Genomic DNA, 17,945 nt, shown 5'->3' on the forward strand with positions numbered 1-17,945 from the left:
GAAGTCCAACAACCTTATTCTCATTCTGAATTAGTTTTAGCAACAGGGAAAGATCACTTAGCATGTCCAGTCCTTTACTTGCCAACTCTTCCCATTGCAAGCCCTGAAATATTCAACAAAACTCTGATATCACAGTGTTATCTGCATGTCACTTTTGCAAACTTGCTAAAAACTGCCTTTTAAATACCAGTGCTCCTCTTCACTTTGAAGAGTGCTTTGTCTTCCACTAAAAACACAACTTCAAACCCTTTCTCTCAGACTGCATCTTTGATTTAGGAATGGACTGAGGCCTGGAATAAAGAGTAGAGAGCATGCACCACGCCAGAAAAACAAGCAGCCAAATCACTTTGTCTGATGCACAGTGCAGGCAAAGTAAGAAACCCCAGCTTCTGAGGTGCACAGCTCATCCCAATACTTTTTTGCACTGCCAAAAAAAAAAAATTCTTTTTGCCATCTGCCTGTACCCCAGCCATGAAACCCCAGGTGCTTCCCTCAGTGTAACTAACCAGTGTTTTGGTTCCCCCAGAAGAAGCAGCACACCGAGTACCTGCTGCATCACATTTTGCCTAGGGCCACAGTATTTCTGGTAACAATCTTGCCAGATACAGATTCTGCACCACAAGAGAAAAAAATAAACTTTAGCCATTCCAGCAAAACAGCCTGTTAGTCCTGAGCCTTCCCATGAGGAACAGGGCACTCCTTGCCAGATCACCTCCTGCCTACCCAATCTGCCCCACAATGACAAGATGTAATGATACATCTCATTTGAAGGTTTAATTAAGTACCTTTAAATTACAGCTCTAGAGACAGATACATTTTGTCAAAGTCAGTGAACTGTGTATACCATGACTTAAAAAAATTGAAAAATGAGAGAAGAAAAACTGCTGTTAATAATATACTGTGTTCAAAGCAGAAGAATTCCAACAACCTAAGAAAGATCTTCATTAAAGATCAGACAACAATAACTCATGCTAAAAAAATATGAAATAGATTAAAAGCCATAAATTCTCTTTAGAAGAATGTATCTTGATATTTACTAGAGAGAAAAAAATACAGCTCTGACCATTTTTAGGCTGGATAGAGAATAGCAAGAATTAAATAGAATAAATGAAAGAATAAATACAGAGACACATTTAAAAAAATTAATTTTGCAAAATGAACAAAAAATTAAAATGATACCATCTTTACTGAAGGAAGTGACAAACTCCAATGGCTTCAAGCAAAAGCAGAGTATGGTGTACATTCAAATTATTCCCATAGGCAAATACTTATTCTCCAGTTAAGTTTTTGGAAAAACACTGTAACACAAATATTTGTTTATGTAGAGTCAATGTCAGACTCTACCCTGACACATGGTACCCAGTGAAATTAGAATTTTCAGTAGAATCCAGAGATGCCAACCAAGATTCATTTCAGAACTCCCTACCTATATAGAGTTCTGTATCAGAATTCACTACCTGTATAGAGAGATAATTCATCCCAAAGGTGAAAAAGGTGAGAGGTTGAGGAAACATAACAGATAATAGACAATGAAACACAATGAAAGATGGTAAGCAAATTTTAAAAATGCTGTTTTATCACAGGTTTGGATTCAAGTAGTCAACTACTACTTCTATAGAACATAGAAAAAAAAAAAAAAGACAAAATTAGCATCCAGTTTAACTACTCGCTGCAGAAAGTAACACCAGCAGGACCTGGGTACAGAGCAGTTTCTGGGCTAGCTCCTAATGAACAGACAAACTACAGCTGCATGGTTATTATCACCCTCAGCTACTTGAGATATTTTGAACTGATTCCTCTGACAAACAAAAAACACACTCTCTCAAATGTGGATTATTTTTGGGGCTTTTTTTTGCTGAAAATAAATTTTTTAAGATTACTAAAATCTCCAGCAGCCTTGGTACCTTATCTGCTGCATTACACCACTCCTGCCACAAACTAAACTGGCAGACCCCATGGCTGGCAATAAAACAATGATAGCAAGAAATCCCAACACAGCTAGTGTCCAAAATAGTACTAATCATGGAAATGTTTTCCAAGTTTTTATTCTGCACTCTTTCATAAACGCCTTAATGTAAAAACTAAATCAGAAAGACAGACCAAAATATCTTCAGGCATCTTTTCTGATAAAAGGCAATAACCAGTTTAATGATCAAAAGCTGTCCAAAACAACATTACAGAAAATACATGTTTCATCTCCCCTGTAGATAAAAGCAATTTGAGAAATCACCTCAACAGCAACTGGCCTGGGATTACAAAAACCAGCCAGTTAGACAAACTGATAGATGCTACACCAAAAATCATTTTTAGAACTGCAACAAAATGATCAAGTTGGGATGTTAAATATTCACTGTACCAACATGGATTGCTGCTGTAAAACACACTGCACTTTAAAGTGCAGCAGCTGGGATTTGCTGAGAGACTGGGTGAAACATATTTAGTATGAGAAATTCCCCTGACAAGTGCTGGGTGTAGCAGTGAGACTTGTGAGATGAAGATGAAATTTTCAAAGACAGCAAATGGAATGGTTACATCACTCCTCACCTGGAACCAAAGTGCAGTTTTAGGTGTAAATGCAGACAACCAGTGCTCCCACCTTAAACCTTTCTGTTTAGGTTTAAGTATGTTTCAACTGCTTAGAATTGTCACACTTCATGCCTTTGTATCAGTGAGTATGTGTTCTCTCTCCTATCAAACTAAAACATTCTTTAAATTGAAGCAAAATACTAATTTCCCTAGAGGGGAAGGGTAAGAGAAAAGAAAGCAATGTTGGTGACCTGCAATTTTAAGCACAGAAAGACTTTTAGAAATAGATCACAGAGTTTATTGTCAAAATAGTTCTATGCCAGAAAGAGCAAATACGATCTGAAGTTTGGATAATTATTCCTGTAATGGAGTAACTAATGCTGTGTCATCCTCACTTAAACTGTCAAGCTTAAAGGTTTGGACAAAACACATGTGTGCACTGTGAAAATTAGGTTTGTGCATTTATTTCAACATCTTTTTTCTCCAAATTTTTCCTCCCAATTTAAAATCCTCTACCTACTGCAACCAGGCCTTGTCCTCACCTTTTCTCTGGGGCACACACAGATGCCAACTACTGCAGTCTCCTATGTGGAGTTGTTGCTAAGAACCAAATCCTTAGTGGACTTCAATGAACTCAAGGTTTAAAAAAAAATCCATACAACTGAAAAGCACAAGTAGTTTTTCTGTATATGTTTTTTCCTGCATAAATGGCTGTTGATGCAAAGAAAGACAAAACAGCAGCTTTTACACTAAGTATCTTGCAAAAGTAACTGCAAATTAGATTGCTGCTAGTGCAATCACTAAAACAAAATACCTTGAACCCCCTTCTCTTCTTCATATAAGTTTCAAATATATAATGTCACCTGTTGAAGTCACAAATTATTACTTGTGCCAGGAATGTGAAAAGGCAGCTACAACACCTTGCAGTTTGCCAAGCTTAGGTACATCCTTGGTTGTTTTTCCTCAAGTGTCAAGTCATTTTTCATGTAAGTATAATTGTGTACTGAACAGTTATCTACTTTAGATAGTTTAAGAAAGAAAGTGTCACACCCTTCACATTTATTTTTTGACTGAATCAAAAATGTGACCAAGATCCTACATGGAAATCAGAATATTTCATAAATACATAGTATACCAAAATTACCTCAAATGCATGTCATTGTTTATAGTTTTTAACTTTTACAAATATTTAGTCTATAAATGTTGTTGACTTAAAATGCTGTTCTCTGACAGCTTTGACTTGCAGTGCCAACCTTAATATACAGCTACTAATATCTTAGTCAATTTATTATTGGTCCAACAAATATGCTCAAACCTTACATATCCGATTTGAGAAGGAAAAAGAAAGCAACATTTGTGCCCCAATTACTATTTTACCAAATTCCTTGTGACAGGTCACAACTACTCTCAGCCCAGATCACATTCACAGTACAGTTTCACATTACAGTAGCCAAAATAAACTTGCTGCTTTCAAAATGGAAGGAACTCAACCCTGCTTCCTCTTTCCCGTTCTTCACTACCAACTCTCCCTCCTGCAGCACTTTTCAAAATATTCTGATGTGCACCCAACCAGGAGATAAACCAGTTCAACTTCTTAATGCACTAAATTATCTTTACTTCACTTTACCAGGGCTATCTTTGTATCATTTCAGCAACTGAAGTCAGTTTCCTCCGGGATCAGAAACTTACAGTTAGTGCAATGTGAGAGGCGGGGAAAACAAACCTCCGCCTTCAGAGGAGAGCAATTACTTTGACTTACAACATCTCACCAAAGTTTCAGCAAGAACATTCGCAGACAATTACATACGTACTCTCTAAAGAGCAGCATCTGGGGTGTAGCACGCAGCTGTAATCACAAGAGGACCCTGGCAGAGCAAAGTCCAAAAAGGCCTAGAATACCGGCCTATGTAAAAGTAACCTTCCACATTCAACCAGACATGAAATAACACTGTACATTCTGATGCTTATTACTGTTCCTAAATAACAATACTAAGATCAAATGTTAATGCACTGCTGCACATATGAATCCTGTAACAGTCTATATTACTATAGTGGTGGTGCAAATCATTTGAGGCAGCCAAACCATTTGATATTTTAAAAAGTGTTTCCATCTAAGAGTGTGATGATAATAATAATGTCACGACAGTCATACCGTTCCCTTCTTCTCTTCTGAAAGAGCACAATCTAAATTTGGCTATGCTTTCAAGAAATTAATCCTAAAACCAAGTTCAACACGTTGCCTGTTCCTGAAGTTTATCAAGCAGCTGTAACTTGGGGACTTCAACTAATACATCAGTTATGGCTTCCCAGTAATTAAACCACCTATTCCTGTTTGAGGTGGGCTACCTGCACTTTTGCTAAGTAGATTAAGAACAGTTTAAAGCACACCAAAGTAAATCACTTAAGAGATAAAAGAAGTACTGTATTATCTGCACAAAACTTGCAGATTCTCTATTTAAGAACACATCTGTCAATCCTTTCTTTTCCCCAACTCGGGGCAGCAATGCAGATCACACACATCAGTACCAGCAGAGAAGTTTGTGCTCAGGCTGCCTTCCTGTGCAAAGAGGACAGGGACTCCCCCAGACGCAGCAGAGGGGTTCAGGCCGTGCAGTACCACGTTAACAGGAACACTTCCATCCTCAGGAGCTCTCTCCCTCGCTGGGCACGGCTGCTGCACACGTGTGGGACCAGGGCAGCAGCTCCACATCCCTGCTGGCTCCCTGCACTGCCACACCACACCCTACGCCAGCTCCTTCCAGCAACATCTGCTTGAGATTTTTAACAGATTTGCTCATCAGTAAATGCAAGGGGGGTGGTGTTTGCCAGGGCAGCAGCCACAAATCCACAGATCACTTGCACAGTACCTTAAATTGATGTGCAGATTAAAAAGGTAGGTTCTTGCTAGCTATTTTTTCCACATAAATTCAGAGAGCGCAAACAATGCAGGCAATGCAAAGTACACAACTTAAATTTTCAGTTCAGGCACGGCCTAAAGTAAGTAACATTTAAATAACAGAGACAGGCACTGAATGTATTATTAAGGGAAAACAAAGTCATGTAAAGAACGAGATCATCCTTTCTTCCCCCAAAGCTGACTCTACATACAGACTCACTGAAGCTTCAAATTAACTTTTCTCAGGTGTGCTACTGGTTTCAAAGATGTCACTGCCAGAAAACTTAAAACATGACACTTCTAAAATTCATATTCAGAATACCCTCTGTTTAACCAAATTCATTACATCTCATCTTCAGGAGAGAAAAGACCACATTAACATTGTGTCAATGACCACTTCAAAAATTACATCTCACTCTATGCTAAGACTTAAATGGTTTAGCTGACAAGAACTTTTTTAGTACAAGGTAAAAACAAAGTCAAAGCTTTGAGATAAATCCTGTCAGTGAAGGTTAGTTCATTTATGGAAAGCCATTTCTGTAAGGTGAAAGACTCCCCTTCTCCTTCCCAGAGAAGCAAGTTAAACTACTCCTGTGAGGTTTCATAACAGCCAAGAAAAGGCTACTTGTCATGGTTACACCCACTTCCTCACCCAATATAAAATTAAGAAATATACTAAGAATTTACTCAGATTAACTTATCTATGAAACTGTGTCAAACTTCCTTCACAAAGCACAAAGTCTCCCACCCTGAAAGAGGTGGATAATTGACAAAATATACCTAACAACCATTGCAACAGAAGCTGGACACCTCTTTTTCAAATACTGAAGCCATTAATTATTTACATCCCAAGTACCCTATGGAGTCGTTTCTCAAACTGCAGGCCATACTGAATTTTTCTCCCGTTAAACTCCTCTTATTCAATTTGCAGACAACACACAGCTTGGGGAAAAAATTCCAAGTTACCTGTCCTCCTTAATAAACTTACTAGAAAAACCTTAATTACCTCAGTTCATCCTAAACAAAAGCTTAGCCTAGTATCTATTTCAAAAGATGAATCCTAATACAACTACAAAATTAAGTATGACCTTGTCCTCTGTGAACTCTCTTCAGTGTCACAGCTCCCAGACACGAGTGTTTCAGCTTATTCAAGAGAAGACTAATAATTACCATCAGGGTGCAATATTAACCTACATTTTCAAAAACACTAGCCAAGAAGTATTTTCAGATGATGAGTAGATGTGCTCAGGAGTCCTCTGATTATTTGTGGTTCTACAGCTACTTTCTCCTCTTTTCTTTGAAGTGTTTTGCCATTCTCACAGTTGCTGCATGAGTAAGTGTGATAACAAATTACACAGAAAACCTAATAAGAACTGTAGAACAGAATGGCAGAAAATGCACCAAACCAAACGGGAAAGAACTACTTCCTCACATTTTTTCGACTACTTAAGAGCAGGGCAACACTTCAGGTGAAGGATGGTTTCCAAAAACCACTGCCTTTACACATCTACACTGGTTATTAAGCATAATGCATTAAATACTTAATTACAAAATTCAACAGTGTCCTGGATCCTGAATACATGGAACTGCAGCGATAAATGCGTTGGGTTTTAAGTGATTACTCCTCAGGAGCAGAACACAAATCCACTACTGAAAGCATACAATACAGAAATATGACCCCAAATTCTGATTTTGAGAAACAACTATCCTTCAGAATACGGACAGAAAAAAACCCTGAGTGACCACTGGCTGCAGCACAGACTCAAAAAAGCCCATAAAGTGAGAGAGAAAAGAACCAGCACAGAGACACGAGATGTTCCAAGATCCTAACTTCTGTGTGTATGAGAATTTATTAAGCTATCTAGATCTTGATCAACATTGACAGAATAGTAATAAGCAGCAATGCTACTGATAAAATTGAACTGGCATTTCCAACACATATGTGTGTGCCTCAACACTATTTATGAATCATTCTGATTTCACTGCATTACAAGTTCTGATACACAGTGACTGCACTTTTAGTAAAATTACATTTATGAAGTCGAAATTTCTGACTTGCAGCTCAGATCAAGGAGTCACTTGATTTTTCAGAACAGTCACTATTTAACAGCACTGCTGCAGCTTTCTCCATATATTAATTACCACCCATTTTGAAGCTTCCTGTATCAAAAAGTAGGTGTAAGAGCTGCTGCTATTGTAAGAAAAAAAATTTAAAAAACAATAAAGCAATATGAAGACTCAAAGGGACTGGTATTTTATATAAATATGTCCACACAAGAGGTAACATTAAAGAAAAAACAGATGAGCTCTCTCACTTGGAGCAAAGTGTGATAATTACATGCTAAATGTTTTCTAAGGGCCTATCAACATAAAAAGAAAAAAAAAAACCCACTGGGGTCCTTTCAAGTTCAAAGGCCTAGATCGTACTCCAAACCAAAAGAGTGCAAGCAGTAAGTCTTAATACAGCATCATCTCTCAGTTTGTCACTCTAAAGGAAGATGGTCTATGCCAAATTTGAATGCAGTACCTATGGAGAAAGCAAATCAATTCTGTAAGAATGGCTAGACCTCCTAGGAAGTAGGATTCTGTAAAATGCATTATCAGGCTATGGGAAAAAAGTACAGTCCACACTAACACACTTCAGGTTTTAGATTTGTTTTATCTTTTCCCTGTATAAACATACAGACTATGTAGTCAGGCAGAATTTCTGTCTTCAAAACTACCTATTTTCCTCATTGTACACACTCAAACCTCACCTGCTCTAAGAGGCATCTCAGCAAAGACTGCTCCAGGAAAAGTGACCTAACTACAAACGACTGTGAAGCGACCTGGACCCTGACCTACGGTAGTATCAAAACCAGGAGAGTATAACCAAGAGCTCATGCTTTTTAGGACTTAAAAATACTTAAATATTGTTCAGAATCATTAAATAGCATTTATCTTTAGTGTAGAAACACTTTAGGTTTCTATCCAGTGATGATTAAACATCACGATTTATTCACACATAAATTTGTGAGAAATTAAAGATTAAGTTTTTAAGAATTCCTGTAAAAAAGAGCAGAAGTAAAATTTGCAAGCTATTACACACACCATTAGCAATTGCTACAGAAGAAATATTTGACAGCCACACAGATCTGTCAAATAAACGTCAAGCAGTGAAGAAAATTTGGTTCATGGATTCATTTTCTCTCAAAGCACTCCAGTTTCTCCCCAGTTTCCCCGCAATTTCTCTCCCCCAATCCTACATAAAGTTAGCTGCGTGGTTTCCAGGCTGGCAGCCGTCATCCCCATCTCAGCCAAGCCGCACACCACCAGTGATTCGGAGATCGGGCCTCCTTTTGTATGGAGCACCGGGTGCGAGAGCAGGGCAGGCAGCGCACACCGGCGCTGCGTGTGACAGCGCTGCCGCCTTTATCGCCGCTCCCGTCATTCTCTCTCACACCGCGATCCCCCATCCGCATTGTCTGCCTCGCTCCATCCCTCATTAACACGGACACGTTCTCGCTCCTCCGCCAGGGATCCCCGGGAACCCGCTCCCTCGGCCAGGGAAGCCCCTTCCTCGGCCGGACGCCGGGATTTCCCTGGCCGGCCGGAGCCCCCGCCGGGCCCGCGGCGAAAGCGCGGCCCCCCAGCCCCGCGCGGGGCGAAGCCGGCGGCGCCGGGGGCCGGGAGAGGCCGCTCGGAGCGGGACGCGCCGGGACCCGGCGGAACCGCGGCCCGGCGGGGGGGGTCGGGCCGGCCCCGCTGCCCCGGGCCCCTCCCCTCGCCCCCGGGGGGCCCCTCCCCTCCGCCCCCCCTCACCGGTCGTTGAGCTGGTCCTCGGTGCCCGGCAGCGGGTGCACCACGAAGTGGATCGAGGTCATGTTCCGCGCCGGTGCCCCCCCCGGCGGCGGCGGGAGGCGGGCGGGCGGGGGCCGGGCACACAATGGGGGCGGCGGGGGAGGGGGCTCTCGGCCTCCGTCCCTCCCCCGGGGTGGTTCGGGGCCGCCCGGCGGAGTCTAGGGCGCTCGGCGGCCGCGGCGCTGCGGGCGCGGGGCGGGGCGGAACGGCCGCAACGGCGCCGCTCGGAGCTGGGCCCGCGCCGCGCTCACGCACGCGCCGCCATCTTGGCTTCCAGCGGGCCCTTCTCCCTCCCCCCTCCCCCGCCCTCCGTGCGCCGCGACGGGGAAGGGGCGGGGCTCGACCGGCGCGCTCGGCGGCGCGCGTGCAAGCCTCGTGCTGACTGGCGCGCGCGGCTCCCTCCCCTGCCACTAAGCGCGCCGCCGATTGGCCCGGTGCGTCGCCCTCGCGGCGGGCAGCGATGACGTCATTGCGCAAGAGGGACGTAAAGCATCACGTGCCTCCCCCGTTCTCTTCCCCCCCCCCCGCCCTCCCCCCCCAGAGTGGCTCCCCGGCGGGCGGCGCGCGCGGCTTCCCCTGAGGCGCGGGGCGGGAGCGGAGCCGGAGCCGCTTCCTCTGGGCCGGGGAGGAAGCGGGGGCGGCGGCGTGTGGGGCCGCGATGTGCCGGCCCCAGGGGTGCCCTGTGGGGGGCACAGGGATTTCCCCCGATGCCCGCAGGTGCTTCAAGCCCAGCGCCCGTCGGCACCCGCTCTCCGCGGCCGGCTCTGTCCTTTCCAATTGCGTTTCTTGCGTTTCTGGTCAGCCTTCCCTGCAGCAGCCGGGATTTTTCACGGTTTTTCAGGGAGGTTCCCAGAATCATTAGGGTTGGAAGGGACCTCTGGAGATGATCCAGTCCAAGCCCTCTGCCAAGGCAGGGGCATCTGGAGCAGGTGACACAGGAACGTGGCCAGGTGGCTTTGGAATGTCTCCAGAGGGAGCGAAATCCCTGGGCAGCCCCACAGCAATTCCACTGCTCTGCCACTGCATAAAGCAGCTCTACCTTACATTGGGGTGGAACTTGTTTGTCACTTGTGTTTCTGGCCTTTAGTCCTCGTCCTATCGCTAGGCACCAGCAAAAGGAGTCTGGCACCATCCTCTTGACACATTCCTTTAAGATATAAATATCTTTGATGCGGTCCCTCTTCAATCTTCTCCAGGCTAAGCAGTGGGTTGGTGGTATATAAGAATAAAAAGAGCTGCCACGCTGTGAAACTCCCGCTGCCTCTGGCCTTGCATGCCCTCCCTCTGGACAGGCTTCAACCGATCCACACCTTGCCAATGGAGCTGCTTTGAACAAATTAACATCTCAATGTACCGAAGCTTGAGTAGCAAAGTCAATAAAACAGCCATTTGTTTCTATAGAAACTAAACACCTTAGCAGGGATTGTACCAAGCATTGATTTTGGTGATTTTTTTTTTTTAACTGGAATTTACTGCTTTTGCAGCCTGCTCTTGCTTGTTTTCAGGAAATCAGAATTTTGGAAAACTGACTTGGAATTTTTTAGCGTGTGAGGAATGATGGTAATCACATGATAGCGGTGGCAAAAAACCTCTGGAAGCTAGTTCAGTGAGTTAGAATTGATTTCTGTGTCTGTACAATCCTGAACACTAAAAATCTCAGTTTGTTTCCCCACTTTCAGACCTTAAGAAACTTTGTAACTTCCCATCTTCCACTCCCCTTTCTTCCTAGGCTCTTTTTCCAGTTCAGCTGCAAGGAGCTAATCCAAGAATAGGCTGATGCAGCTGCTTGCTGCCCAGAGATTTGGGGAGTTTGTGAAGGTTTTTTCCAAACTATCATTAACATGAGGAAATGTCATAGAGAGAAGAAATACTCAATTGATGCATTCCAGATTTCTTAGATGAAGTTTCCCCATATGTTCTGTTCTCAAGTGGCACTGATACTCGAATGCCTTCAAGAATACAAATAAGTAATTTAGCTTATCCTGGGAAGGAAATACTAACAGATTTCTGGAATCTACAAGGCATGGAATAGTACTCATTCTGTTTGGTAGTGAGACAGTGAAGTAGCTGTGCATTTAAAAACTAGGGGGTTCATGTTTACCTTTTTACATTTTTTTCCCTGTTAGGACAGAGCATAGAGTTTATTTATTATTTAGTTCTGTGTTTGACTGTACCTAAGTTTGTTAGGTTTTTTCTAACTTTTTTTTTTCCCTGAAATCAGTCTTTATGTTTTCCCTGAAAATATTTGTGGTGTTTATGGCAGTGATTCTCATGAGGTATGTTGACTTCAGTTATTTTATCAGAATCACTTGCATGTTTTGATAAGCACCTGAAAAGCCTTGCTCCTCAATTTGATTTTTTTTTTTCCCAGACAAAAAAATAAGTATTTCCCTTTGGCAGTCATTTCTTTTTTCCATTGAACAGTAGGAAGATGAGTCATGTGAATTCCCACAGAGCCCTTCTGAATGCTGTCAGGGATTTTTGGTAGGTTTTGGGAAGTTGCAGATAATTATGTTTGGTTTTCTGTTCAAGATGTAGTTCTCCAAAGCCCTTACATTTCCAAATGCAATGACTTCTTCATTGGAATGCTTCAAGGGGATGAGTGTAAGGAAGAGATTTCCATTGCTCTCTCCTTTCAACCATTAACACACAGCCTTTAAAAGCTGATGGGTTATGGAAACCTGCTAGATACAGGAAAGGAGTTGGGAAAGCCCTAAGGGGGTGCACATCTGTTAGGCCTCAGCATTCTGCTGCTGGCCATTTCCAAGCAATCCTTTTCTGTAGCTTTATTTACGTTGTGTCTAAACCCCACTTTTAGCATTGCTTGTGGCTTTGCCAATGCAAACACTCAGTGTGACCAAAATTGAAAAAAAAAATTAAAATTAATTCCACTGGAACTTTTATTCAGAGCCAGAATAACCTGGAGTAGTGCAAGTGTCAGCTCTTGTTCACAGGAAGTTTACACTGCTGTCTAAAATGGCAGTGAAGCACAGGTGAGAGGACACAAAGCCAAGTGCTCAGCTGGTGATGTTATTCTGACAGGAGTTTGGAATATGGAAGAAGTTCCAGCTCGGGGATTTCAGGCTGCATCTTACTGGTTGACTTTTGCATTACCAGGAAGAGGCAAGCATTGAACTGCTTTGGCCACTTGTTTTTGGAAGATAATTACAGCTTGATGGCCCTTTGATTATCTGAATTTGACTTCAATAGAATTGCTTTCTGATTGCAGAACTACTCATTCTTACAACTTGTGTTTTTTAAGAACTTCAAAATAGAAGATTTATCTGAAGTTCTCTCGATTGCCCCAGTCTTGGATGTGAGCATCCAATACTGAAATGATATTTTAAATTCATGTTTGCCAAGTCATGAAAAAATCCTTAAGAACCAAGCCAGATTTTTTTCTTTACAAAATATATCTTTGAGACAACCCTGTATGTCTTGGCCTAAGAGATTTGGCTGCCTACATTGCGCAGCTCCTCCATGTGTAGATGGTGCTATTTTCAGGTGTACAGGTAAAGCAGCAGCTTCCTCATGAAGGTGCAGCTATAAATACACCAACACCCAACCAGCAGAGCAAGTTTCTTGCTGATAGATTTTCTGTGCAAGAGTTTTGTCAACTTGGAAATACCATACAAAATAACTCCTGTGGGATCACTGCTGTCACGTCTGAAATTCAGTTTTGATGAGATTCAGTGTTTCTTGAGGGTTTCAGACTGGTAGAAGCACAGTTTGGCAAGGATCTCTGGAGGTCATTTTATCCAGCCTCCTGCTCCACAAATGTTCAGTTCCAGTGGATCAGGAGCTTCTGAATAACATTCCCTGGGACAGATTTATTCCCAGCTTCTTGCTAGGCAGCCACTGCAGGCCTGGCGGGTTCCACAGGAGTCTGTTCGTTCTGAGGGGAGGGGACCTGCTGAAGATGGGAGGCTTGGGGTAAGAGACTGCAGCGGACTTTGCTCTGTAAACAGTAGGAGCAGATGCCAGCAGGTGTACCACAGGCCCATGGCTGTGGCTGATGGGACCTGCAGAAGTCAGGGAAGAGGCCCTGAGTTGAAGTGAAGGCTTCAGGCAGTGAAGGAGAGCTCCAGAGTGCCCTTTCCAGGCTGTTAACTCCACATGTCCACAGAGATGACATCAGGCTGGCACCATAAGATTGTATTTTGCTCTGGAAGAAATGAGGCCAGCATTCCTAGAAATGTCAGGCAAGAATGCTGTGCAGAAAACTGCAGTTTCTAGATTGTTCCCAAGGCTGAAAAGAAGTTCCTAAAATGAGCAGCAAAGTACATGACAAGGTTTCCATCGCCTTGTGTCACAGACTGAAGCAAGGTAGTTCTTTCATAGCAGAGCTGATGAAAACTCATTTTCCATGGAACTTTTCTTGCACTGGGATTTTCAATGTCTAATAGTGCACGCATCATTTCTCTCTGTCCTCAGATTCTTCAGAAACTAAAAAGATCTGAGCTCTGCTTTGATCTTTATCTTTCCCCTAGCTGGAGGACTAGGTGGTTCTCCTGCTGCCTCTCCAATGCTTAGGTCAATGAAGCTAGCAGAAATCTCTGAGACCAGAAATTTGTGTCAAAATTTGGCTGAGACTCAGATATTCAGAAGTGAAAATGGTGAGCTTTGACACACGGCCTGGACTGAAATACATTGTTTAAAATCGGACAGTTCTGGAGGTGCCTGATTTCTCTTCTCCTCCCTAGTCTGATCTACTCTGCATTTCCTCTCTTCAGCCATGCAGTGAAGGACTCCAGGGACTGAAATTAGGATTCTGCAAGAAATTTAGCCTCCAAGAAAGCTGGAGAGGGGCTTTCTACAAAGGCACATATAATGGCTTTGCACTGGAAGGGAGCAGATTTAGGTGAAAGATAAGGCAGAAATTATTCAGTGTGAAGGTGGGGGTGCACTGGAGCAGGCTGCCTGGAGAAGCTGTGGATGTCTCACCCCTGGAAGCATTCAAGGCTGGATGGGTATTTGAGAAACCTGGTCTAGTGGGAGGTATCTCTGCCCATGGCAGGGATTTTGGAACTAGATGTTCTTTAATGTCCTTTCCAACCCAAATAACTCAAGGAACCCATGCTCCGTTTGTCCTTTCTTTACAGTATGGTTTGTGTTCTTTGTTTAGGGATGTTGGCACAACATGTCTGGGATCAAGTAAGGTCTCTGCCCAGTATTCAGTGGAGTTTGTAGATCCACCAGAACTTGGTGGCCTGAGATTTGACACTCACTTGACATTGCTTCTCACCATGGCTGTAGCCCCTTACTTGCATCTTTCTCTTCCAGCTCCCAGAGAGAGACCTCTGAATATCTGTTCCTTCTGACTGGGCATCCAGGAATCTCTTCTTGTCCAGGCCCCACCACAAAGTTTACATGATCACTTCCTTATGTGTAGACCAGCCCTGGGCACTGACAAATGCAGCTAAGTGTGACAAGAGGAGCTCACCAGACACCCTGGGCACTGTGCAGGAGCTGAGGGAGGAGAGGCTGAGGGCAGCCCCTTGTGTGACTGTCCCTGTAAGGGGGGCACAGCTGGCATGGTGGGAATATCTCTGAGACTTTGTCACCTGGGCAGGTGTTCCTGTGCAGGCAGCTGTAAAACAGAATTGTGTTCTTTTGTGTCAGAGCAGCTTCCTTTAAGTTCCTGCTAAGGAAAGACAGAATTTGTTGGAACTTCGGCAACTTTAAGATGGGTATATGTTCCTGGGGGTTTTCTGGGTTCCCTAGGGAATTGCCTTCTCCTTCTTATCTGTCTGCAGGCTGTCAAGGGAGTCCAGGTGATTAACTAGGACTGGGGTTTTTTTATTTTCCTCTTAGTTTCATTTGATTGGGTTAGCTGCTCTTGTCTTAACTATATTTACCTTCAAAGATGGCAGTTTTGAAAAAAAAAGAATCATGATTATAAAATGTGTGGGTGAAATGCATTCACAGCAATGGTTCTGTGTGGCCTTGATTCAGGTACTGCCTTCTAAAATTATTGCAGAGTAAATTTGTTTCTGGCAGGGAAAGGAGTGGAGACCTTCCAGGCCAAAAGCAAGTGAATTATTCCATGGACTCTAGTGGGGCCAGGATTTACCTTTCAGCATACATACTTTCAGCCATACATACTTTTTAGCTGCTCTTCCTCTGTCATTAAATAGCCATTTGTCATGGATGGCTATTTATAATATAGGAAGAAACAGTAGATAGTTCTTGGGTTTTAATTCCCTTTGAAAAAAATATTAAAAATGAAACATTTCCAGAGAAGTTCAGTGTAGCACAAAGCAGTGGGTGCCAAGTCCCCAGCCATCCCCATTTTGAGGGTGGTTTTGTTGGCCAGCTCTAACTGTTCCTCATGGACTGAACATCCACAGCTTTCCCAGAGATAACGAGGCACTTTGGGAGCAGAGTTTCCCATTTGGTTTTACCCCAAAGGAGGCCACGTGTTGTGCTCTCGGGCTGCTCCACAACATCAAACAGAAGAGGTGAGAGGAAGCTGAGTTGTGAGCCCAGACTGCTGATTTGAACAATAGCACAGGCACACAGACAGAAAACCTGTCTGTGAAATAGCTGCTTGTGAAATGGCTCCAAAGCAGCCCCCGTTTACAGCTGGCACTTGAAGCAAACCAGAGGCTGTGTCATTTGAGAAGTGGCTTATAAACAGCCAGAACAGTTCAGGAGAAATTTGGCCTGGCAAAAGGAGTGTACACAGAGGCTGCAAATCCACCATCCCTTCTGAAATATCTCTGCCATATTTCAGCAGTTGGAGGTTCCCATCAGGAGGTGCAGGCGAAGTGTCAAACACAGCCCATTCTCTTTAAAGGATGAGTTTTGCTTCCAGGGATGATTGCACCTTCTGCTAAAAATCTTATGAGCTTTTTTCTTCTTTGTTTTCCCCCTTTCAATCACTAAGGACATTCACATAGAACAGGATGGTTGTTTTTTGCTGTTCTTCCATGTCCCTATAGCATCTTCCCTAGATGAGGACACAGTTGCAGTGAGTCTTGCAACCAGTCACAGAAGTGATTAAATGTAAAAAAAAAATTAGATGTTAAATTCATGTGAAAAGAGGTAGCTCTAACATTTGGGAATCCCACAAAACAGGGTTTTTATGGTCATGGTGCTTCAGTACTACTGAAAGGCAGAAAAAAAACTGCAGTAGAGACAGTGGTCAATAGGAAATGCAGCACACAAAGATTGTGCTGGGAACTGCTTTGGCAGTCAACATTTAGCTTCACTGAAACCAATGGAGGAAAAAATATTAATAAATAGTGTGAAAGTTTTTTCTTCCATTGCAGTTAAGAGGAAAGGCACACAGTTAACTGATGGCTGAGCATTTTATTGTGAATAACAGCAATTGCAACACTGCCTGCATATGTGCTGGTGAGCATATTTCTGTAGGCAGGTAGTTGACATGAAACTGCAGGCAGATTTGCACATTCAGAATTACTTGCTACTAACTGAACATACAGGTAGTTTCACTTGCCTTTTCCTGTGAACTGGGACTTTAATTATTGGGGCTTAAATATTTAATATATTGTCTATTTTTTAACAAAAGTGTCAAGTAAAAGGTTTAGGTATTGCAAAATGGGAAAGGAGAAGAAATATGGCCCTAAGTCATCTTTGAAACATTTTCATGAAAACTGTAATGCCACTAGAATCTGAAGGAGGGCAGTCAGTATATTATCACTTGCAGGAAACTACAAAGATTGAATTTGCCAGGTAAGCCAGGTATAAACTTGTTAGGATTTGGCAGATCTGTTCACTCATGATTACGTACTCACACTTGGCCTTTACCCCGGTACACTTTGTACAACCTACCTAGACCCAGCTAAATTTGCCTGAAGTTTTCCCTGTCATCCTCCCTGCCTTCCAGCTGGCAGGGAACTCCTTGGCTGCTCCTCTGGGCAGAATGCCTGCTGGGCACACTGCTGATGTCCATTGGGAAATGTCTTCTTGTGTCACCTAGCTTTTGGGACTACTGAGGCAAGAGCATAAATACATTGGTTTGGGATGTCCCATTTAGAAATGCTGTTCAATTTTCATGCACAAGCTACAGGCTTTTGCCTGAGGAATGTACAGAAGTTTATAGTATGTAAGGCACTAGGGCAGGAGTTCAAATAGGCTTCAGTCATAATGACAGACAGCTTATCTATTTGGCTTTCTATTTCCTAGGATTTATTCTGCTGTTCTGATAAGCTATGATTTAAAACACACTGAAGTGCCAGTGCAGGCTAACATCCCCTTTTCCTACACTGAAACACATCATGGAGAGTAAAGACACTGTGCTTTGTATGTCTCCCAGCATGAGGGAGACCATAACTGAGAGGTACGGGGCTCTGCCCACAAAGACCACCTCACAGGCTGTCAGCTGAATTTGGAGTGGGAATCAGATCCAGAAAACAGATACCTGAATTTTGGTGTCTAATCTCCCACACTGGAGACTTAGTTATGGCAATCAGTGAGCTGGGAGTGTGATTCATCTGAGGAAATGTAGGTATCCATCCTCTGTTAAGCTGAATCCCTCCTGGCAGTGGGAGGTGGGACACGGAGCTCATCGTGTGTCCACACCTCTGAGTACACAGCTCCAGCCTGGAAGCCCATCCCTGGTAAGGATGTGCTGATGACAGGGATTCAGTCTCCAGCTGCTGCGTTGTTTCTGCAGTTTAATGAGAGGGGTGGGCTGGGCCCCCCCGGCAAAGGATGG

At 43.4% G+C, this 17,945-nt stretch overlaps 1 protein-coding gene across 11 annotated transcripts in view; it reads right to left on the reverse strand.

Annotated features, from left to right (window-relative positions):
- The window catches only part of UBR5 (ubiquitin protein ligase E3 component n-recognin 5), an 86,916-nt gene extending 77,619 nt beyond the window's left edge, over window positions 1–9,297 (reverse strand). For all 11 annotated transcript variants that reach the window (XM_054269679.1, XM_054269671.1, XM_054269635.1 and 8 more), the window contains exon 1: window positions 9,224–9,297. In XM_054269679.1, coding sequence (XP_054125654.1) covers window positions 9,224–9,285 — 62 coding nt within the window. In that variant the 5' untranslated portion in view covers window positions 9,286–9,297. The remainder of the gene's footprint in view (window positions 1–9,223) is intronic.
- Between the last annotated feature and the right edge of the window lie 8,648 nt (window positions 9,298–17,945).

Source organism: Melozone crissalis, unplaced genomic scaffold (assembly GCF_028551555.1).
Source record: "Melozone crissalis strain CALT ecotype California unplaced genomic scaffold, PUWL_Pcris_2 ptg000002l_1, whole genome shotgun sequence".
Taxonomy (NCBI): Eukaryota; Metazoa; Chordata; class Aves; order Passeriformes; family Passerellidae; genus Melozone; species Melozone crissalis.